Source organism: Embiotoca jacksoni, unplaced genomic scaffold, assembly GCF_022577435.1.
Source record: "Embiotoca jacksoni isolate LCO1_2020_lvr unplaced genomic scaffold, fEmbJac1.0.p SCAF_67, whole genome shotgun sequence".
Classification (NCBI taxonomy): Eukaryota; Metazoa; Chordata; class Actinopteri; family Embiotocidae; genus Embiotoca; species Embiotoca jacksoni.
Genome location: NW_027185422.1, coordinates 1,001,821 through 1,024,498, shown reverse-complemented (window position 1 = coordinate 1,024,498; position 22,678 = coordinate 1,001,821). Strand labels below are relative to the sequence as shown.

Genomic DNA, 22,678 nt, shown 5'->3' with positions numbered 1-22,678 from the left:
TTTTATGATTCATGTGTTTGTCCAAATGTTACAACAGTGAAACATATTTTACTGCTAACAAATGTAAAAGATGAACCAAACCAACAAAAACCCACAAACAAACAAACAAAAAAATAATGATAATAATAATAATAATAATAAAAAAGGTAGCTAAGTAAGTAGCTAATAGTTTTAAAGTGTTGAACTGAGCAAAAGTGTTGTTCATATTATTTTATTTCTTATTTTGTTGAAAGAAATGTAAATATTACATTTGTCAGCCGCTAATAATAATACAAGCAACGGAAAGTTATAAAGTCGTCCGATGAGTTGAGCTGCTAGAAAAAGAATAATAGCTGTGAAAGCTGATTTAATAAGCATTAGATTGCTAAAAATAAATATATTAATATTGTTTTATTTCTTGTTTTAAAGGCGTTTAGAGGCGCGTGAAGTCAAGGAACGAGTCACGTGTAGGATCTTTGTAGAAGGGGGCGTGTCCGCGGCGCAAAGAGGGCGGTGCCCGCTGCAGTCCGACAGACAGCATCTCCCCCGAGCTGCCTCAAGTCTGCAGTCCGCGGCTCGTTCAGGTGCTCCGTGTTTGTGGTTGTTCGTCGGCAGGTGACAGGAGACCCCCGGACGGACAGACGATGGCGGGCGCGGCGCCACCGAAGCGGCAGGACACCCGGAAATTCATCGAGAATCTGACCGGCGCCGGTAAATCCATCGCGGTGCTGACGAGCGGAGGAGATGCCCAAGGTAACGAGAAGCCGCAGTTCCATTATCGGACAGGGCGCGAGGTGCTCTGGAGGAAGTCTTTGAAGTGAAATCACTGAGAGAAGAAGTGCTGCCAACAAAACACATGAAACGACAGGGAGACTTTATTCATGCTCTCACATATTTATTTATCCTTTTATCTTCGTTAATGCACGCTCATTGTGCACGTATGTTGATATTATAACATTTAGACACCCAGTTTCTTCTCTACTTTACGTGTGGGAAAATTAATTTCACATTTTTGGCAGAATATTTCGTTTTCTGCCGAAATCAGTTGCGCATATTCCCACGGAGGAGAAATCCCCTGAAGACGTGTCCGATAATGGATGTGTTGGCCGAATAAACGCGCACTCTGCTGCTGAGCGACTCAATTAAAGGTGCGGTCCCAGCAGCGGTCACCACGGAGGGGGGGGGGGGGGGGGGGGAGGAGGTGGAGTTTCATTTCCGGCCCTTCTTTTTGGTGAAAGCCGTTATTTATAGTGCGTTTAATGAATCTGGATGACTGTTACGCAACAGCCTCCAACGCACAACTGTTGTGTCCCCGCGCAGCGTGCTGCGGTGTTTGTTGGGGAGTGATGTTTAGATTATAATTACAATCCGGATCTGATCAGATTAACGCGCCCAGGCTGCAGAAGCATTGGATGGTTTCTTTCTTTCTTTTTAAGCCATCAACAAGTGATCCTTGAATACCTATAAGGGCTGCATGCATGGCGCAGGAGTGTTGTCAGTGTTGGTAGGTTTCTTTTAGTAGTAAGAATCCCTATAATTTAGCATGAGATCTGCAATTGTGTGTAAAAAAAAAAGAAAAGAAACGCGCTTCACTAACTCATTCATTTGCCATCTCAGTGAATGATTTGGTCACTTCCTGTTAGAAGAAGAAATAAAAACCACTGCACGTGCCCTTGCATCGCCGGAGGATGAGTCGTGACCTCTCACCAGTGTTGAAAGCTGCCGAGACTTAAAACCAGCGCTTCCTCTGCTTTGTGCCCTTTAACAGTAAAACGCTGTTCGCTCCAGTTTGCGTGGCGGCGCTTTAATTTTGAAGGGGCATTTGCAGTGACTTCCGGGAGGGCTGAGGCGCCTACGTGAGGAGCAGCTAGTATGCAGTGATGAGTAATGTGGTGATGAGGGAAAAGTACCACAAATAGTCAGTCTTTTTTTTTTAATCCTCATAATGAGATTTTTAAGATATAAAACCGTCATTAATGTTAATTAATTATTCATGAAGTATCTCCATAGGGATTAATTATGTGATTATTATTATTTTTTTTATATCACTAACAGGATCCCTGTTCATGTAATTGAGTCCTATCTCATCCAAATTTGATGGTTGATCAATATTAATGCAGTGCAGCAGGTCGCAGCCACGGTCGGCTGACGCGGTCGGTTACGTAACACCGTGCGCCGACAGGCTGCAGAGCGAACAGCAGCGCGTCCCGCAGGACGCTGGGTCCAAACCTTCGGTACCGACGTGCGTGAACGGCGTACGGGACGATCCTGCTGAGGTTTTTATTTATAAGAGAACCGAGAAGAGTCGATCTTCTGTGCGTCTGGATTCAGTAGATGTGAGACGGTGGTCGTTACTGGCACAGGACGGGACAAAGTAAACCGGAGCAGGCGAGACAGAAATCCTAATAAAAATGTAGGTCAGTTTTTTTTAAAGGCTAAAAAAAAGAAGCGAGTTCTAATATCAGTAATGTTATTTTCTTTATTTTGAACAAGGACTTGGATATACGTGGATATATTGATATATATATCGTCTTGAAATAACATTCTGAAGTCATCGAGACGTCGAACACTTGCTGGTTTTATTACGTTTTAACACACACACACACACACACACACACACACACACACACACACACACACACACACACACACACACCAGCTGGGTCATGACACACACACACACACCCCCCTTCTTTAATTATTTCTGTAAAACTCATTAAACACATTGTGCATTTCGACCCCGTTTCACATGTCTGTGCAGACCCCCCCCTCCCCCCCTCCCCCCACCCTGCCCCCCCCCAACCTCCCCCCACCCGACCAATCAGCACCGACCTGGTCTCTTAGCAACACTAGCCCGTCAGCACTCGTTAGCATATAACCTAAACAGCCTGAAACCACTTGCAGGCATCCAGACTTTGTCAATGTCACAACTCCCGCCGTGAGGTCAGCGGTAGCCATGGAAACGGGCTATTTCATGACATTTTTGTGACGTAGCAGAGAAGCTACAAAAACAATATGACTGTTATTTATAATAGATGTTTTAATGGCTGCTTAAAGTGAAGCATCTTTCCGAAATGCGTCTCTGAGACGGTCACATGATCAACAGCGTTGTTTATCATCCACTAATTTATGAATTCATCTATTTTAACATTTTTATGACAAACGTCCGCCGCTCAGTTATGATGAGTGTTTATGTAAAAGTGCAGCATCTCCGTGTTGCCGCAGATTTGTGGTCTGTCCTCTTTTTTTATTTCACTGAGTGCTCCGACAGACGGGTTGTTTTTTGTCCCTCCGTCCTCAGGGCGACTCCCGTTCTGTCCTCGTCTCTCTGCTTTGACCTCGTTCCCGTCGTCCTCCGGTCCGTCTGGTTTCGTCCTCTCTTTGTTTACGCTGCTGTTTTCATGTCCACATCACTTTAAATACATATATTTTTGTACGTAAAACACGTGACAACAACAGCGACGGGGACCTCGGTGTCCGTCTGCCACGTCGCGATCGAGCGTTTCCGTGACAACCTCTTAACTCTTCGTCTCCGTGCGGCAGGTATGAACGCGGCCGTCCGGGCCGTCGTCCGGATGGGCATCTACGTGGGAGCGAAGGTCTACTTCATCCACGAGGTGAGACGTGACGAAGCCTCGGGGGAGTCTGCAGAACCAGAACCGACGGGTCGGCTGGACGCAGCCGGGATTCGTCTCTGAGGACCGGCAGCAGTTCAGATGATTTTTAGAAGCCAGAACTGACCTCAAAAAGTCATTCAGATAACTTTAATGTTGAAGTCTGGAAATGTAAAATGTGAAATTTATCGTTTAGTGCTTGATTTCCACCAATCGCAGACAATCAGTGATGTTAGTTTTACCAGGAGGAAGACGCAAACACAGCCGTCGCAAAAATCTGACACGAAAAAGCACATTTTCAAATGCGAAAGCATCAAATTTTCATCATTTGCAAAACAAACTTAATTTTAAATCATAAAACACTTTGACTTTAAATAAAGTTGCTCTTAAAAACATCTCGCAGCCCAAAGGTGCTTCATCCTTCACTGGCTGCACCGTCATCTTCATCAGCCCCGAATAACCACCGGGCGGTGAGCGACGACGGGGACCCTGAACGCAGCACGGCAGCTTTAACAACAGTGGAAACTGACAGTGAATCAGACGACGGCTGATTGATTGAATAATAAAGTCACTTGTTTTGACTTCAGCGTTCTTAAATGTGACGATTTAGCCGCTTATGTACCACTCTGAGTCTCCGTGGTGTTTGTCTGTCCTCTCAGGGGTACCAGGGGATGGTGGACGGCGGAGACAACATCAAGGAGGCGACGTGGGAAAGCGTCTCCAGCATGCTGCAAGTGGTGGGCCGACATTTTTCACTCTCTCCTAAAATAAAAACTCAGTCAGCGTTCACACAGCTGAACCTATCTTGATGTAGAAAACATCGTTCACATTTCAGCGTCACCAAACTCTCGGTGAAAGATGAGCTCAGCTGTTTTTCATGCCGGTTTCAGCACAGTGAAATATCTGCTGGACGTCTGCGACGATGATTGAAGGTGACGCAGCAACAAAGCTGTCAGCTGCCGGCCGAATGAGTCGGTGACTGAATTAGACTTTTTCACTGTCGTAATAATGAGACCTTCATTTTATAAAGAGGTTTCCATTCATTGCAAAAGAGAACAGATTCATCCCGTAAATAAGCCACAAGGTCCTCACAAAGATTCAACAGGATGCTTCCTTAAATCAACATTTTATTTGGGGAAATGTAAAAAACAAACAAAGTATAAAACAAATAAAATGTAACTTTGAATCAGTTTTGTCCAGTGATGATCTCCGGAAAATTTGACCCCTTGACCGTCACATTGAAACGTAAAGAAAACCAGATAACCTGAGCCGGACTTCCCGTTTCCTCCTCAGGGGGGGACGGTCATCGGCAGCGCCCGCTGCAAAGAGTTTCGTACCCACGAGGGACGCCTGAAGGCAGCGCACAACCTGGTGCGGCGCGGCATCACCAACCTGTGTGTGATCGGAGGAGACGGCAGCCTGACGGGCGCCAACCTGTTCAGGGAGGAGTGGAGCGGCCTGCTGAACGAGCTGCTGCAGCAAGGTGAGCGCCCCCCGGAGGACGTCCACACACCGACACCCTCCGACACACAGGAGTGACGAGAGTCCGTCCGTCCGTCCGCTCTTTTCCAGGTCTGATCGACGAGGAGGCGACGCGCACCAACTCCGAGCTCCACATCGTCGGGATGGTCGGCTCCATCGACAACGACTTCTGCGGCACCGACATGACCATCGGCACCGACTCGGCCCTGCACCGCATCATCGAAGTGGTGGACGCCATCATGACCACCGCTCAGAGGTGAACAAAATCCTAAAGTGAATCCAAAGAGCTTCGAGGTGAATTACTGCCCCCTTCTGGTAGCAGTGAAGCATCACCACCAGGCGCCGGCAAAATCAAAGAAAAATATAAATTCTGAGACGAGACAGTCGCTGCATAAACTATTTGATTGAGGAGACAAACGTGGTGTTTTAAGATGTGACGACATCATCGGACTACTTAAGAGTAGGTTAGTTTGTTGTCTACGTGTAGCTATCAACGTCCCGACGAACCTCGAACACACGTCTTCTTTAGTCTGGTTCATTTCATGGTGAACGTTTGAGTGCTCTTCATCATCCGTCCTGCGTTGAGCTGATTCAACGAATCCAGTTTCACCGAATCAGCTTTTTTGACGTTCTTCCTGTTTTTCAGCCACCAGAGGACGTTTGTGCTGGAGGTCATGGGAAGACACTGCGGGTAGGAACTTCTTCTCTTATAAGCGAACTGCACATGCTCAGTATCAGTGACCGAATATCATAAAACATTTGTAATCATTTTAAACCTCTATTGTTTGTAAATCACGTTTTACTGCTTGAATATTTCAACTCAGCCACGCATGTGTGGAGAAGAAATACTTCACGACACACATCTGTTACACTGCAGGAAATGTCCACAGAAGTTATTCACGGTGTGTGTGTGTGTGTGTGTGTGTGTGTGTGTGTAGATATCTGGCCCTGGTCAGCGCCTTGGCGTGCGGAGCTGACTGGGTTTTTATCCCCGAAATGCCTCCTGAAGACGGCTGGGAGGACAGCATGTGTCAGAAACTGTCTGAGGTAACACACACACACACACACACACACACACACACACACACACACGCGTGCGCGGTGTTGAGTCTACAACAGGAGTCCCGGGGTCATCCGATCTCAAGCGGACAAGCTCTAAGTTTGTTTGTTCACACATCCCATAAATAAACACGCAGATAAAATGTTTGCAGGAACATCTGCACACAATTAAATCTCCGCTCGGCTCATAAAACTGCGACTCTGGTGGGACTCGAACCCACAACCTTTGAATCACCTCTCAAGTGCTTGACTAGAAGTCCAATGCGCTATCCATTGCGCCACAGAGCCGGCTGCTGCTGCTGCTACTAATAGAAACACACACTCCCTGCTCATGTTCAGAGGCGCTGACGAACAGGAATTTTCCAGATCATAGTTTCCATCAAACATGTCCAACAGTAAATATTATTACGAGAGTAACGAGAGATTTAACGCGCTGAGTGTGTTTGTGAATGTCCAGAGTCGATCTCGGGGTTCCAGGTTGAACATTATCATAGCTGCAGAAGGAGCCATCGACAGACAAGGACGACCCATTACCTCTGATTTTGTGAAGGATGTGAGTAGAGCTCGGCGTCCCGCTGACGCAGAGGAGAACCAGGAGCTGGATCAGCTGCCGGATGGGCGGACGTCAGGACAAAAGTTACAGTCTGTTTGGAGTCCAGACGCAACGAAACTTCTCCCCGAAAAACGTGGCGAGCGTCTGCCGACAGCCGGCTGAAAATCAAAGCAGAAATAAAAACGTGACGCTCCGTCATCAGATCCAGCTTTTCTGGCAAATGCAGAACATTTTTCTGTCATGTTTTCACGTTGTGCTTCTTCGTGTTTCTGCAGAACCGCGCCGATAAGAAACGGCTGAACATTATAATTGTAGCCGAGGGTGCCATAGATTCCCACAACAAGGCGATAACGCCCGATTATATCAAGGACGTGAGTAGAAACTCGGTGGAGTCGAACGGATCTTTGTCTTTTAACGCTTTAACGTTCGTTCATTTCTGCATGCGAGACACAAAACCCCATTTTACGTCCATTTTACGACTTTTCACCTTTTTTTTTTTTGAGCACGTTTTTTTCTTTTTTACTAAAAAACCTCAATTCTTTTCCATAAATCCTTCATCCGCTGAGGAATGTTTCACATCACGTATGTTTGCACCCTTTTGTTCATTATTTGGCACTTTTTTAACATGACAGGAGATGTTTTGCATGCGTTCTCCTGTTTGTTTGTTTGTTTTTGTTTTTGACACCTTTTATTTCTATTTGTTTCATTTCAAAATGGACCAAAGAATAAATGTTGCATAAATAATGTAGTTAGAGCAGCTGGTCGTTTATTTTAATCCTCACGATGCGTATTTGTAGTGTTATAAAGTAAAACCCTTTAATTCTCGTTTTAATGTTACAGAAATGCATCTAGATAAGACAAAGAATAGATTTTAGAGGCATCGTTGCGTCTCTTGTTTGTGTATTTGTGTGTTGATCCCGGTTGTTGACGTGCTCTCTGTGTGACCAGCTGGTGGTTCGCTGCCTCGGCTTCGACACCCGCGTCACCATCTTAGGTCACGTGCAGAGAGGAGGGACGCCGTCGGCCTTCGACCGGATCCTGGTGAGTCACGTGACGATCAGTCGTAACAATATAAAGAATTTCCCACTTCTGGCGTGATGGATTAAATGACCTTTGACCTCTGCAGGCGAGTCGTATGGGCGTGGAGGCGGTGTTGGCCTTGCTGGAGGCGTCTGCCAACACGCCGGCCTGCGTCGTGTCTCTGGTCGGAAACCAGGCTGTTCGACTGCCCCTCATGGAGTGTGTGCAGATGGTGAGTGTGTGAGTGTGTGTGTGTGTGTGTGTGTGTGTGTGTGTGTGTGTGTGTGTGTGTGTGTGTGTTGTAGAGCCACAGGGCATACAGAACAGATTTGCTGCACTAACTCTTCGCATTAATCTTCCCTTATGATGAATTATAGAAGAAGACTCACTTTAATTATTACAAATATTTTGTTTCCACTGACATAAAAAAACAAACAAACAAAACCACCAGCAGCAATGAAACCGTGAAAGAACGTGTTGTTGTGACTCTGAAACGTTGCCCCAAAACAAAGTGAGACATTTACAGGGATGTGATTTACAGTTCAGGTCACACAGGAGACACACAACATGCACACGCACACACACACACACACACACACACACACACACACACACACACACACACACACACACACACACACACACTCTCCAAGCTCCGCCCACCCGTTCACCTGCAGGACAGTTAACAAGCAGACAGTCAAACAGGCGCAAACATGAACACGTGGAGGAAAAGTTTGGTGAAGAAGGTTTTTTCGTCATCAGACCCAGGAGGTGCAGAAGGCCATGGACGAGAAGAAGTTCGAGGAAGCGGTCAGACTGCGCGGCAGGTAATCCACTTTTCTTTTACTTTGACTTTAGTTAAATCCCTGTGAGACGTCATCAGAGGGACGACGTGTCCCAGTTGAACTGTGTTTGCATTGATTTCTGGTTGGACGCCACACGTTTTCATTCACTGCTGAACTTTGTTTTGTTCCCTGCAGGAGCTTTGAAAACAATCTGAGCACCTACCGACTCCTCTCGTACCGCAAAGCAGACTCTGAGCTTCCCAATGTGAGTGTCACTACAATTAAACATGAAGAACATCACGGTGATTATAATCAAACCAGTAAAAAAAAAATTAAAAAAAATCCTTCCTGTAATATTTTCCTTTAATGTGTCTTTTCCCACCAGCTGCTCTCAGATTAGAGTGAGGTACCTCCCCGGGCCCAGGTGCATTGTGGGTGCTGCAGTCTTTTTGTGACACTAACAGAGTGTATTTTCTGTGGCTGTCTGTCCCCTGAGGGGGAGGGGAGGGGGGGGGAGAGTAGGAAGAGGAAGAGCAGTGTCATGTATGTGATGAGTGATGAGACGGGCTGTAGGTCCGAAAGCTTCTGCAGGCTGTAGTCCGGTATGACGAGCCGTGACCTTTGACCTTTGACCTATTTCGCTGATCCTCCTTCAAACTCTCCTCATGCTGAGTGAAAATTAGGAAATCTAATCTTTTGTGAGTTTTTATGAGAATTTTTTTTTATCTTACAGACACAAAATCTTTAACTACACGTTACCGTGGTAACACGGTGCCACAAAACGACAGCGTTCAGCGCTCCTCTTACCCGTCGCTCTGTCTGTCTTTGCTTACCTGCTCGTCGGCTCTGCTTCAGAAAGTAGACGTGCGAAGAGGTGCATCGGCGCATCTGCTTCAACGTGAGCCTGAAGCCGCCTCCTCGCAGTTTAACGTCGACTCTGCGGAGACGGAGAGCGTCTCCGACTCAAAACTGGACGGACTCCACGCTCTCTGTGTCTCAAGCTGAAGTTAATTCACTCCACCGAAGACGCTTTCTTTTAAAACCTCAGAGAAACGGAAATAAAAGTTCAGACCGAAGACTGGCGACGAGATGATTTGGAATATCTTGAAACCTGCTAGTTTACGGCAAAGCAACCGGACAGACGGTGTGACGTCTCCACGGCAACGACTCTCTGTACTTTAGTTGTAAAAGGTGGCTTTTGAGAGGTTTTTTTCTGAGCTGGATCGAATTTGTAGCATCTTAAAACACAAATGAGGAGGTTTTTTTTTATTAGTAGTAATGAAATGGTGGAAACTTGGACTTCTGCAGATTTATGCCGTAAACTTATGACGGGAGATCTTTCCGACTTTTTCTGGAGCGGTTTCATCGTTGAGAGGAGCTGACGTCAGCTGATGCAACTTTTTCCTGCAACTTTCTGAAACGGTTGAGTCTCGTCACGGATCTTTGGTCTGAACTTTTCCTCCAACGAGTGTCTGTGCAGCCCAACAAGAACTCCTAAACATCCGTTACTGATATCTGATACCCAACCCTTCCAAGGAAACAACTTCTAGGGAATCTAACACTTTTCAAAAGTACTCGATAGACTTTGAACCGCGAGTGTTGATATTAAACGGTTCATTACCAGCAGAGTGGGACGTCCGTCCATTTTGAGGTTCTCCACATTATTATTTGTCATCATTAAAATGATTAACTGTCTTTAACGAGAGGAACTTTAACAGCTCGATCCATCGTTGGTGCCCGGTGTGTCCAACGTGTGAACTGTGGTCCTCTCCGACGTCGCGGTTGAAGATCGCTGTGAACGATTTCAAGTACGACTGACGACGAAACGTCTGAAAAGAGTTAGAAAATATCGGCTGGACGTTTTTCCGTCGGTTGTCGTGAGGAAGCAGCGGCCGCTTCCCTTCGTCTTCTCGCAGCATGCGGCTTCTTGCATGAAAACGGCTTCTCTGCCTGCTGCTGCTCTTCTGCTCGGAGGTTTAAAGTCTCGGCGAGACGCGGAGGCGTGAAGACGGACGCCTCCATGGCCGTCATGGAGAAGAGTTCGTCCGCGGACTTCGCTGCTCGTCTTCATCGCCTCTGAAAGCCTCTGATTATTTCTTTTATACCATCTTCTTCACACGTGCCTGTGAAGAAGATGGTATAAAATGTGATGAAGCTTGGGGGGGGTTGTTGCAGCATATGGCCTACTCCGTATATATATATATATATTTTTTTTTTATATTTACTGCATCTCTGAGTACGGTGTGTTTACGACTGCTGCTCTCCGTCCCCCTCAGAGCGGCTTCAACGTGGCGGTGATGAACGTCGGCGCGCCGGCGGCCGGGATGAACGGCGCCGTGCGATCTGCCGTCAGAGTGGGAATCACCGAAGGCCACAAAATGTTCGCCGTCAACGACGGCTTCGAGGGATTCTACAAAGGACAGGTGAGCGTCACAAGACTGTTAAAACACGTCTGCAACTTCCCTCTGAATATTTAAGAGATCTTTTCAGACCTTTTTGTTTTAGAGCAGTTTTTTTTTTTTTTGGAGACACGGACGTTGAAAACGTGCCATGCAAGCGGAAAAAAAAAAATCTTTTGCACACACAGCTCTCTTGTTTATGGAGAATTGTTGTTCCAAGCGGAAATAAATAGTCCAGAAGTATGAAAAAGTTTTTACGCCGTGTAAACTGAATAAAAACTAAATTCGGTGATTTTCAAATCACGTAAACACGTTTCGTTGAAAATAACCGACATAGCAAATGTTGAAACTGAGAGATTCGACTGTTTTATGAAAAATATGTGCTGAATTGAAATTTTTGAATATCAGGCAAGGATGGGGAACATTTCACTTTCAAAACTCCAGCAGCTGGTCTCCCTTATGTTCCCAAATGTTTACAGAGTGTTGTTAAAACAACAGTAAACGTACTCCTGTCCAAACTTTTTTTAAACGTGTCGCTGCCATCAAATTCAAAATGAGAATATATTTTTCATAAAACAATAAAAATGTATCCGTTTCAACATTTGATGTTTTCTTTGGTCTTTTTTTTTTTTCAATTTTATATGTTTTTATTTGCATTTTACGCAGCTTTTTTTGGAAACACTGCGAGTTCAGAGGAAGTTCGTTCAACTCGGATAAACGTCCCAGTCGTGCTGAGCACAGTTTTATTCCACTCGGCGTATCTAATTTGTCCGCCTGCAGAGATTCGACAATTAAAGTTACGACTACGTCTGCGGTCATCGAGGGGAAACACGGGGAACATTCCTCGGAGGTCGCCGCGGTTCAACCGGCCGTCGCTGCTGCGCCGATAACGACCGAGTGTTTCCAGATAAACGTCGCCGCTCGCTGTAGGAAAGCTGCACAACATTCCCGTCTGCATACATCACCGCATGCGACAGGATATTTCCGGAGAGTCGAGGCGACCTGTCGATGAAGCATGAAGGATTACAGAAGCACCAAATAACAGAAGACATTTCTTCCACACTCGCTCACCCAAAGAGGCTTTCTATATTTATAATTTATAATTTATATATAAATTCGTGGATGAAATAAATACATTTTAAAACATCCACCATCATACAACAGAGGATTTTTTTTTTTTTTTTCAAGTGCACAAAGCATTGAAAAATACAATATAACTTATTACTGCTTTTAAGGGATTTCTTCTTTTTTTTTTTATTCAGTAGATGGTTGTTCCGATGAAAACTTCATGTTGACTTCTTCTGTTCATCAGTTTGTGTTGTTGTGACTCAGAAGAATCGTCCTTAAAAAGTGAAGAAAGCAGCCAAACTTGATTAAAGTCAGAATAATGCCGACGTCCGTCTCTCTCGTCAGATTAAGGAGATTAAATGGGGCGATGTCGGCGGTTGGACCGGTCAGGGAGGCTCGCTGCTCGGGACCAAAAGGTGAGCGGTCAGAAAGACGTTGGACGTCCAGTCTGAAGATGAAGTCGTTTTTTATTTGTCGTACTGTAGATATTTGTAATTTGTATTGTCCTTTGTAAACCTTTTTATTTACATGTATTTTTAATGTTTGTACTCTTGATTTTAGCCATTATAAAAGAAAAAGAAGAAGCAGTGGAAGAATTTAAAATTCTGGTTCAGTCGAGGTGGATAAAAAATAAAATCATTTATTTATTGTTTATGTGTTAGAACTCTTCCAGGAAAACATCTGGATAAGATCGCTGAGCAGATGAGGATCCACAACATCAACGCTCTGCTGGTGATCGGAGGATTTGAGGTACGTGACTTTACCTTATTTTTTAGGAATAGTATTTTTTTTTTTCAGGACATGTTTTATCACTTAGAAAAAGTCAGATGTAAATTTTATTCTGCCATTGTTTCCTTACAAAAAAAGCGACTGATAATTTTATAAAAGATAATAAATCTGAATTCTTTTTATTGCTCAGCCATGTTGTACCTGTCGTGAAGCTTTGCACCATATATTCTTCAACATTGGTTTCTCACCGATTTGACATTTTAACTTGCAAAACACGTTTAATTTCAATATTTTCAAAATATATTTAAGACACATTTTAAATGTCCTAGGCTCTCTCCTTGTCTGTCCCTATTTGGGTATTAATTATTGGCCGAGCTGCAAAGACATAAATACCTAAAACAAATTTAAACAATTAAGTAACAAAGAGTTTTGGGCTTCTGCAGCTTCGCCAAAATATGAACACACTCCATGTTTGTTTCTCTGAGAGGAGATACAACATCTACTTCCTGTTTGTGTCTCATCATCCGTCCTGATTGGCCTGGCTCTCTCCCCTTGGCTTCTCCCACTCCTCCCAGGCTTTTGTTTTGTCCCATTTGCTGCCTGTGATTTTTCCCCATCGCATTACTCCTAAAGAGCCATGCTCCCATCAGCAGGCCCCACCCACCTCGAAGCCCCTCCCTCTCGCATACAAGCCACACCCACTGCTAGCTTTTGTCTTTCCCATGTTGCTAACAAACCCGGTGTTCAGATTTCAGGCTACATACGTCAAACCTTTGAGGGGATTTGGGGTTTTTAATGGGTTCATACCTAAAAAGGATCAAATTCAACGCAAGCGTTTTTTTAAACATGTTTTTTTTAGGTTTTTTTTTTAAGTGCAATTAATTTGAACGTCATTATATTCTTTCCAGCTGATGTTTTTGAATACTTTCACAGAGAACAGAAATATTAAACGGCAAAAAAGCAGCTTATATTTCTAGCAGGACAAAATTTAATCGCATACATTTTTCTAAAGAATAAGAAGATGCCGATCTATTCAAACTTTATTTTTCAACTATTGTCGCAAATTCACCTTGTTGTCAGTATGAAAAGAAAAAATATTTGCAGTAATTCGTATTTTGTTTTTTGTTGTTTAATCATCACGTCCCCGGTGTATAAAGGCCGTTACTCACTGTAACATCAAATTTCAACTCGAGTAGATTTCTAGACTAAATTTCGCTTCATGTTTAATTTACAATAACATTTCAAAGCTTTGCAGATTGCTACAAATGTCTTGCATATTAATTCCTATTTTTACTAAACGATAAAAGCTGCATTGAACAATATCCTGTGAAACAACGGATAAATAAGGTTTTACTCGTTACTTTTTCCGGCAGTCTTCAGTAAACTAATGGTGAAGAAAGTGAAACGCCGTATTATCTCTATTTACAGTATGTAGCATGAAATTTTGGATACAGCTTTTTTTTATCCCCTAATATTTCCAAGCTCCTCCCAACATGACGTTTTCCCCTAAAAGCTCCCCCCGTGTCCTCTCGTCCGCCGTGCCGGTAAAGACCTCGGGCGTTAGGCCTCTTCACTCTGCTCCCATCTGTGTGTCGCCGCTCAACAACAACCAATAAGACGCCGGCTCTCACCGCTGCAGGCCTACGTGGGATTGCTGGAACTTTCTGCTGCACGGGACAAATATCCCGAGCTGTGCGTCCCCATGGTTATGGTCCCCGCCACCGTCTCCAATAACATACCCGGCTCAGACCTCAGCATTGGCTCAGACACCGCTCTGAACGCCATTACTGATGTAAGTGTGGTCGGGCCGCAGTGTGTGTGTGCGCTTGTGGACTGAACACGGTAACACGGCCCGGTCCGTCAGAGTTTGGGGCTTCGCCGACCGACAGCTCGCGTCCTCACATCGACGAGCAGGAGGTGGACTTTATAGGACACGTCCAGGATGTCGGGACACGTTAGATGGTTTTTGTCTTAGAAGTCTGGACATTTGGGATTCGGGGGGAAAAAAAGGAAAATATGCAGTAAGTTTCTTTTAAAATAGAAAGCAGTGGCTTCAGGGAGCAACAAACAAAATGAAGATGCAGGTTAGATTAATCAAACGGCAAAAAATACAACATGTAAAGTACAAGATGGCAGATTTGACTTGACTAAGATGAAAAAACACAATTTTCTGTCAATATAAAGAGATTTTTGGGGCTGATATTGATATTAAGGAGTGAGAATTCTGATTTTGATCAATATATATATATATAAATATATATATAAGCATACTTTTTTTGCAGTGATCCTTGAAATGCGGTCAAAAAATGTGGACACAAAGTTGACTGTCCACACTGGGATGCTAATTATAATTATAGATAACAATAAAATACAACAATTTCCAATTTACCCATCAAGCATCATTCTCTGAAATATGTTCTGTAAAATACATTTTCATATCGGCGCATACCGATTTGTAGAAGACAGTCGCTGAACCGCGTCTCCTGAATATTTTGTCAACTCCGTTCCTTTAAAGAGGAGGTCTCTGATATATTGTGTAAACGCAGGCAGCCTCCCGGCTGCAGAACCAAAGCAAAGACCTTCAGCCTCCACGTAAACACGACTCCATCATGGTGGCAGTAAACACATTAGAAATATGAAACGCACTCGGATGACCGCTTCGTTCAGACCGAGTTTATTGAGGCAGATGATTCAGCCAGCAGACTTCCTGCAGCAAAATAAAACAACACACCTGCTGCTGGTTGATGTCGGAGGCGAGCCGGTCAGCGGAGGTCCCAGGTAAGTGTTTGGGGCATGCGAGTGACGTGTTGTGGCATGTTTTGTCCTCGGGGGCGTGGCCCCCGGCCTGTTTCGTGCGGCCCTCTGTGTGTTTGGTGTGCTCAACAGCAGATTAAGTGCCTGGTTTAAAAAAAAAGAAACGACAACCTCACGGAGACGCTCCTCGTCCTCCAAACGGCAGCGCTCGGTGAGTTCGTGAGAGTTCGGTTTGCATGCCGTGTGCACACGATTTGTCTTTCCGTGAAGTTCTGGTCGTGGCGAGCCGAGCCGAGCCGGGTTCTTCTTCTTTTGACACGTCTGAGCAAACGAGACCAAATTAAAAAAAAGATCCACCTTTTTGCTTCTTGGACATAAAAGGAGTCATCGCTCAGAGCCTCAATCTTTATCCTGTCACATCAAAAATCACCCCCCCCCCACACCTCCCCCTCCCCATCCCATCTCCTCTCAGCCAATGAGAAGCCAAAGCCCCCCCCCCCCCCCCCCCCCCCCCTCCCTTGTCCCGGAGAGAGCCGGCCAGCAGCACACACTGTTGGCCACGTGCACACATTGCAGAGCTGCATGTTCATGGTCTCAGTGGGGTTCAGACGACGGCCTTTCCTCGTATCCTTCCTTATAACAACTTCCTTATATCCGTTTAACCAATTAAACATCATACGAAACATCATTTCTAAACTTAGATACAACTACTTTAATGCTGACGACTATTTCTGGTCAGGGTCAGAAAAAACAAGTAATTACTTCTGATGTTTTTTAGTCGACCTTTATTCCACGAGTCATTATGATGTCATTCTCTTCTTCTCTTTGGTTTTCTCCCGATCCGTCTGAAAATAGTCTCGTCGTGAATTAATCATGAGTTTCCCAAAAACTGTATGTTTGGTGGGGGCGTGTCTGTTTGATTGACAGGCCTATCAGGTTCCCGACGTAGTATCGTCAGGTTGCCGATCAGATCAGTCAGATCCACCGCTGCCCCCCCCCACCCCCCAGCTGAACATATTACATCACTTCCTGTTAGTATGAAAACTGTTTTGTGATGTAATAACAGCACACAAGTAGCGTCAGAGTAGGACTCAGGAAGGATACAAGCTGAGCGCCATGAAGCAGCCTCTGAAAAACATCTCCCACATTAGGACACTCAGACATCTAGCCCCCCCCCCCCCCCAGTGGTCTAACTCCTTGTTACGACCGCCACCATCAGGCCCTTGAGTCCCTGCTGCAGCTGTACGAGGCCCGGGCCGACTACGAGGAGTTTTGCGTCCCGATGTGCATGCTGCCTGCAACCATTAGTAACAACGTGCCCGGCACCGACCTCAGTATCGGAGCCGACACGTCGCTCAACGCCATCGTGGAGGTAAGAAGAGAGAGAGCGAGACTTCTCACAGCTGCAGGTATTCTACGGTGACGCCGGTTTTTATCACGATGACTGTTAATGGGAAGAAGTGACGAGGAAGACGACTTCAAGGTTAACTCGGCATTTCTCAGGTCCAAGAAATGGACCACCGGTCCGATCAGTTCATCCTGGAGTGAACGATTGGTCCGCATTTGAAGACATTCTGTCCGGGCATTTCTGAGATATCAAATTCACGTGAATGTGTAGAGGTCACCGTGACCTTGACCTTTGACCTTTGACCCCCCCCCCCTTTTATTTTTTTTTTTTTTTCTTTTTTTTTTAAAATTAGTTCATTCTTGGTATTAAGTGAATGTTTTTGCCAAGTTTGACCCATCTTGACATAACGTGTTAACAAGAACCGGACCAACAACCAAATAAGACACAAATGAATGAAAACTAACATCAGCAGATTTTCCATAAAGATTAAACAATTTTAGGGACCAAAAAAGACATTAAAGTTCATTTTTTTGTATGCAGAGCATCCAATTACATTTCGTATTTATTATTATTTTATATGCTGTATTTAAAAAAAAACAAGAAAAAGTATTTACAAGACTCCAGAAAAATGAAACCGAATTCATTAACGACGAACTAAACTTCGTGTTTAGAAATGAAGGCAGAGAAATCCTGAGTTAACCTGCTGACAGACTTTGATGACCTGCACACATCGAGAGTTCAAACTGTTCATCCACCTCGGCCCGTCTGAGTTCACGTTCCTCCAGAGTGCACGGCAGCGAAGTTTGTGACTGATTGTGTTTGAAGCGTTTGGTCGGCGTGTTTGCTGTTTTGTGTGCGACGGCGTCCTGATCCGGTCGACGCCACTCGTCTGAGATGCACAGGTCGACTCTGGTTTCCTGCCCGAGTTTGCAGAAAAGCATTAATATAAACATCAACAACAACAAAAAGACAACAGAAAACTCTGAACTTAAACAGTGTGGAAGGTAAAAAAACAAAACAATAATTGATCAATAAGGTAGATTCAGTTCACAGTACATTGTGTGATGTTATAAATCACCAGTTTGTAGTCGACCTGTGCGTCACTCAGACGCATCTGCAGATATTTGATCCGCTTCAAAGTAGAGCTGTTGCTTATTTTACTCATTTTAATTGAATTAATAATTAACGAAAAAGGTCATAAATAAGTTGAATTGCTAAGTGACGTCTTCATGTTAATGACTGATCGCAGTATTTACCGAATAACCGAATTCGAAAGAATAATTTCTCAGCTCTACTTTAAACAGCATGCTGTCCATCTCCATGGTGACCACCGCCGCCATTTTGCTCGTCTAATAAATGTGTGTGTGTGTGTGTGTGTGAATCAGACGTGCGACCGCATCAAGCAGTCGGCCAGCGGCACCAAGCGGCGGGTCTTCATCATCGAGACGATGGGGGGTTACTGCGGTTACCTGGCAACCGTGGGCGGTCTGGCTGCAGGCGCCGACACCGTCTACATCTACGAGGAGCCGTTTGACATCCGGGACGTTCAGGTCAGAGAGAAACCTCCTCCTCCTCTTCCTCCTCCTCCTCCTCTTCCTCCTCCTCATCATCACCACAGAATACAAAGACCTTTTGATGGTCCTTCATTAGTTTTATATTCCCTCCTTTTTGTATTTGTGTTTCGTAATTTTGACCACAGTGCCCCCCCCCCCCCCGGCTCTAACGAAGCAGCACAGATCACACTTCCACGTGAGCGTCCTTCAGTCGCTCGCTGCCTCCGCCTGGATGTTTGGGGCGTGTGCAGGTGACCCAGATTACAGGCGTGCACGTGAAGCAACTTATTAATAACCCGCGAGCCGCATCACTCGTTCCATGACAGGCAGATCCCATCAGGAGATTAGAGACGTCAGGAACGTCGGTGTTCGTGTTCTTACTCGCACACAAACTTCAAATTCACTTGGATTTCGCTTATTTAGGGAATTTGTTTGACCGCTTTAAAAAAAAATAAAAAAATAATAAATAAAAAAAAATACTATCCTGACGTGTTTTGAACTTGTTGCCACTGTGCAACTCCATTTTTGGAAAAGTGCTCCATAGATAACTAATATTTATTGGCAACGTTTTCAGTTGAAAATCATAAATAATGAAGACAACACGTCATAATCCGGAAAGGTAAAATATTTTTTCTCGCTAATCATGTTAAAAAAAAAAAAAAATCATAGAGGTGATGAGAATCATGAAAACAAAATTCAATACATGGAAGAAGTCCTAAAACAGCCAAAGGAACCATCCCGGCTCCACGAGAGGAGTTTAAACTGCAGACGTTGGCGCCCCCCGGTGGCGCCAACGTCTCCCTGCAGCTCTCCGTCCCGGGGAAGAGCGAGGACACGGAGGCGAGTGATTTGCGGCTGCGTCGGCTGCTCGTCGCAGGTCGCCGTCAACGCTCTGCTCTTCGTCCTCAGGCCAACGTGGAGCATCTGACGCAGAAGATGAAGACGAGCATCCAGAGAGGTTTGGTGCTCAGGTGAGACTCCGCTTCTTTTATTGTTTCCAAAGCTGCTGCTGTTTCCTATTTCATTACACGCTGGTCAGACTGTTGGATTGAGGCTCTAAATAACTGATATTTTTCACCATGTTAATAGTATAAATAATTATATATCGATGAAGAAGATAAAAACAAGTTGTTGTTGAACTGTTTTGGACGTCAGCTCGACCGTCCTCGCTTCACTTCATGTGTTCTCCGGCGGTTATTTTCGTCCCGCTGCACCACCACTCTGTTTAAACGTCTCCCAGCAGGACGGAGGTCCGGAAATAGGACGAACGTAGTCCTTTGGACGGAGTGGAGGTGACATTGTGTGTTCGCACCTGCGTGATTTCATTATTACAAGACAAAGTGGCGCATTGCAAAAAATGTCTCTGCAGGCTGATGCCCTGGCTCAAGGGCACTTCAACACCGGGAGTGTAGAGAATCAGCAGCCTATCAAACAAACTGTAGTTTTTCTCTCTTTCCTCTTGTAAGTCTGAGATTTGTCTTTACAAATCAACTTTTTCCAGAATAATTGCGATTATTTAAGGTGTTGTATTTGAGGTAGTTCAGAGTAACTGTTGTTATTTTGGTGAACTTTAACCCTTTAACCTGCCTGTTGCCTTTCTGCTGTTTTCTTTTAGAAACGAGAACAGCAACGAGAACTTCACCACCGACTTCATCTACCAGCTGTACACCGAGGAAGGACGAGGAGTGTTCGACTGCAGGAAGAACATCCTCGGCCACATGCAGCAGGTCACACATCCTTTATTTAAAATACTGAGAAATGTTTTAGTTCACAGGTTTTTTTTATATTCCTAAACGGAACATTTTGTTTCCTTCCCACAGGGAGGCGCTCCATCTCCATTTGATAGAAACTTTGGTACCAAAGTTGCTGCTAAAGCCGTGCAGTGGATCACACGGACCCTCAAGGACTCTTACAAAGGAGGTAAAAGTCCAAAACTTGAATTTAGTGATAAACGTGATGATGTTTACTCTCAGTTTCATGTTTGTCTGGATGAATCAGAATGACTTCCTCTCTTTAATGCAGGGAGAGTGTTTGCGAACTCGGAGGACACTGCCTGCCTGTTGGGGATGCGACGCAGAGCCATGGTCTTTCAGCCTGTGTCGCAGCTTCGGGATGAAACAGATTTTGTGTAAGAATTTCAATTTTTATATATATATATATATATTTTTATAAATATAAATATATAAAAATATATATATATATATTTGTATAGTGTGACTTGTTTTTCAAATTTCGGACATCATGACTTTTTTTTTATCATATTTCTGACGATAAAAATCGAAGGTAAAGTTCACTTTTTTCAACTTTTGACATCGAAATTTCCTAATTTAAAATATTCATTAAAAATAATCCGTAATAGCTGGTGAAAAACTTTGACTGGATTCCTGTTCAGGATAATCTCGACTATGACCCTGAGTAATATCAAAAGTTTGACTTTTTTTTCATATTTTCGACATGCTATAGTTTGACTTTTTTCATGTTTTGGACGACATGCTATAATATGACTTTTTGATCATATTTTAGACGACATGCTATAAGTATAACTTTCGTTCATGTTGTTGAAGCCAGCATCGTGGTGCAGTTGTCAGCATTGTCGCCTCGCAGTCTGAAGGTCCAGGGTTCGATTCCCACAAGTTCCTGCAAACCTAATAACCTAAAAGTAAAATATGTCATCCATAACATGAATGACTAACTTATGCATATAGTCCATAATGTAAAACATTACATTCAAGCACGAACATGGAATCATCCACACATAAAGTTTCGGGCTTATCGAACCCAGAAAAAAAAAATAGCACGTCTTCTAAAATATGAAAAAGTCAGACTATAGCATGTTGTCCAAAATAACCCTTATAGAAAAGAGTCCATGTAGTGTTTTAGAGGAGGAGAGGGTTTTACTTCCTGCTTCCATGTCTGATGGAGCTCGATTTCATCTTGTGCTTTCAGCCACAGGATCCCGAAGGAGCAGTGGTGGCTGAAGCTCCGCCCCCTGATGAAAATCCTGGCCAAGTACAAGACGAGCTACGACGTGTCCGACTCTGGCCAGCTGGAACACGTGACCCGGGTCCGACCCAAAGAGAGCAACATGTCAGCGGCCATCTGAAACCGCCGCGCCGCCGCCAGCGGAGGGCGCCGCTCCAACAGGAAACCGGCTTCACGAGTTCAGTGACGGCTACTAACACAATGACTGATCCACCGCTGATTGACTGCAGGCACATTAAAAGATAGATTTAAAAAAAAGATAGTAATTTCAAAAAGTTTGAGTATATATGGTCACGTCACGGCACTTTTCTGAAGGGATCTTCAGCATGTTAGATTCAATTTGAAGGGAGGTCATTTTGGAATAAAACTATGTAGTTCAAACAAAGTAGCAGCTCTAACGTCGAATTTCCGAGATCTCCAAAGTTATTATGAACCTAAATATAGAAAAGCACTCCTCATTATGTACTGTATTCAAGTTTTAGTCCCACAAATGTAACGATATCTTTTTTTTTTTTTTTTTTTAAATAACCAGCTGAGCAAACATCTGCGTGCGTGACACGTTTAGAGTCGAGCTTTTGTCATTTTTATTTTCTACAGCACCTTGAGCCCCATAATTAATGTAATCCCCTAAAGCTGCTTATAAAGAGGGACTATATTTGGGGAGGATCACACGCTCTCAGCCTGTTGAACGCCGTCTAACCATCCTGATTGCAACACGAGGGAACCTGCGGGAGGTTTAATGAGGCTTTAAGACGAGCTGCTTGTGTGTGTGTGTGTGTGTGTGTGTGTGTGTGTGTGTCCTGTCACCTGCTAAACTGTATGAGTGTGTGTGTGTTGTGTTGTTTTGCCTTTGCTGTTTGTATCCACCCTGGACTTTGTATCTGGCATCTTCTTTGTGGTTCTTTATGAGTCGGGTCCTGGAGGCAGAGAATGTGAGAAACTACACAACATTGCCGTTATGTGAGCGTCCTGTCACCGTAATAAAGCATTTAGTGTGTGGAAAAAGAGTTGTTTTGTGATCATTTATCTCTAGCTTTTAAACCAGAGGGATATAACCGGGTTGTTTTACTGTAAAATTCTACTTTTATTGAGACAGAAAATCTCCAAACGTGAACAAATAAATCTAAAACTATCAGCAGAGTTAAATATCAGGCCAGCTGCAAACATCAGGTAGAATTTGGGTGAACTAACTCTTTATCTGAGTTGCCACGACACAAACAAATTGAGAATTAAACGAGTGAGATTTCATGAAATATGTTTAGCAAATGTGAAGTTAAATTCTTTAGTGGTTAAAATAAGGGACATTAAATCTGTTTAGGACAGTTCTTTTTTATTTTTATTTTAAACGTAAAG

General features: G+C 44.2%; 1 protein-coding gene and 1 non-coding gene across 5 annotated transcripts; one reads left to right on the top strand and one right to left on the bottom strand.

Annotated features, from left to right (window-relative positions):
- The first annotated feature begins 513 nt into the window (after window positions 1–513).
- Window positions 514–22,330, top strand: pfkpb (phosphofructokinase, platelet b). Of its 4 annotated transcripts, XM_069175418.1 has the most exons (23): window positions 515–732; window positions 3,523–3,596; window positions 4,253–4,330; window positions 4,887–5,076; window positions 5,166–5,331; window positions 5,722–5,766; window positions 6,014–6,122; window positions 6,963–7,058; window positions 7,636–7,728; window positions 7,814–7,939; window positions 8,470–8,534; window positions 8,688–8,757; window positions 10,769–10,915; window positions 12,305–12,375; window positions 12,622–12,709; window positions 14,328–14,480; window positions 16,662–16,814; window positions 18,176–18,340; window positions 19,253–19,314; window positions 19,959–20,070; window positions 20,164–20,263; window positions 20,366–20,471; window positions 21,290–21,446. In XM_069175418.1, exons 1-23 carry the CDS (start codon window positions 624–626, stop codon window positions 21,444–21,446), a joined length of 2,535 nt encoding a protein of 844 aa, XP_069031519.1. In that variant the 5' UTR covers window positions 515–623. The 4 variants fall into 4 exon arrangements, with proteins under 4 accessions (XP_069031520.1, XP_069031519.1, XP_069031518.1 ...); XM_069175419.1 differs by lacking the exons at window positions 6,963–7,058; window positions 14,328–14,480 and adding an exon at window positions 6,592–6,687 and having other exon boundaries at window positions 514–732; window positions 21,290–22,330; XM_069175417.1 differs by lacking the exon at window positions 14,328–14,480 and having other exon boundaries at window positions 516–732; window positions 21,290–22,330.
- On the bottom strand, window positions 6,331–6,422 carry trnar-ucu (transfer RNA arginine (anticodon UCU)). The gene is given in 2 exon segments: window positions 6,331–6,366; window positions 6,386–6,422. It is a non-coding gene; the product is annotated as a tRNA-Arg (tRNA).
- Window positions 22,331–22,678: the final 348 nt, after the last annotated feature.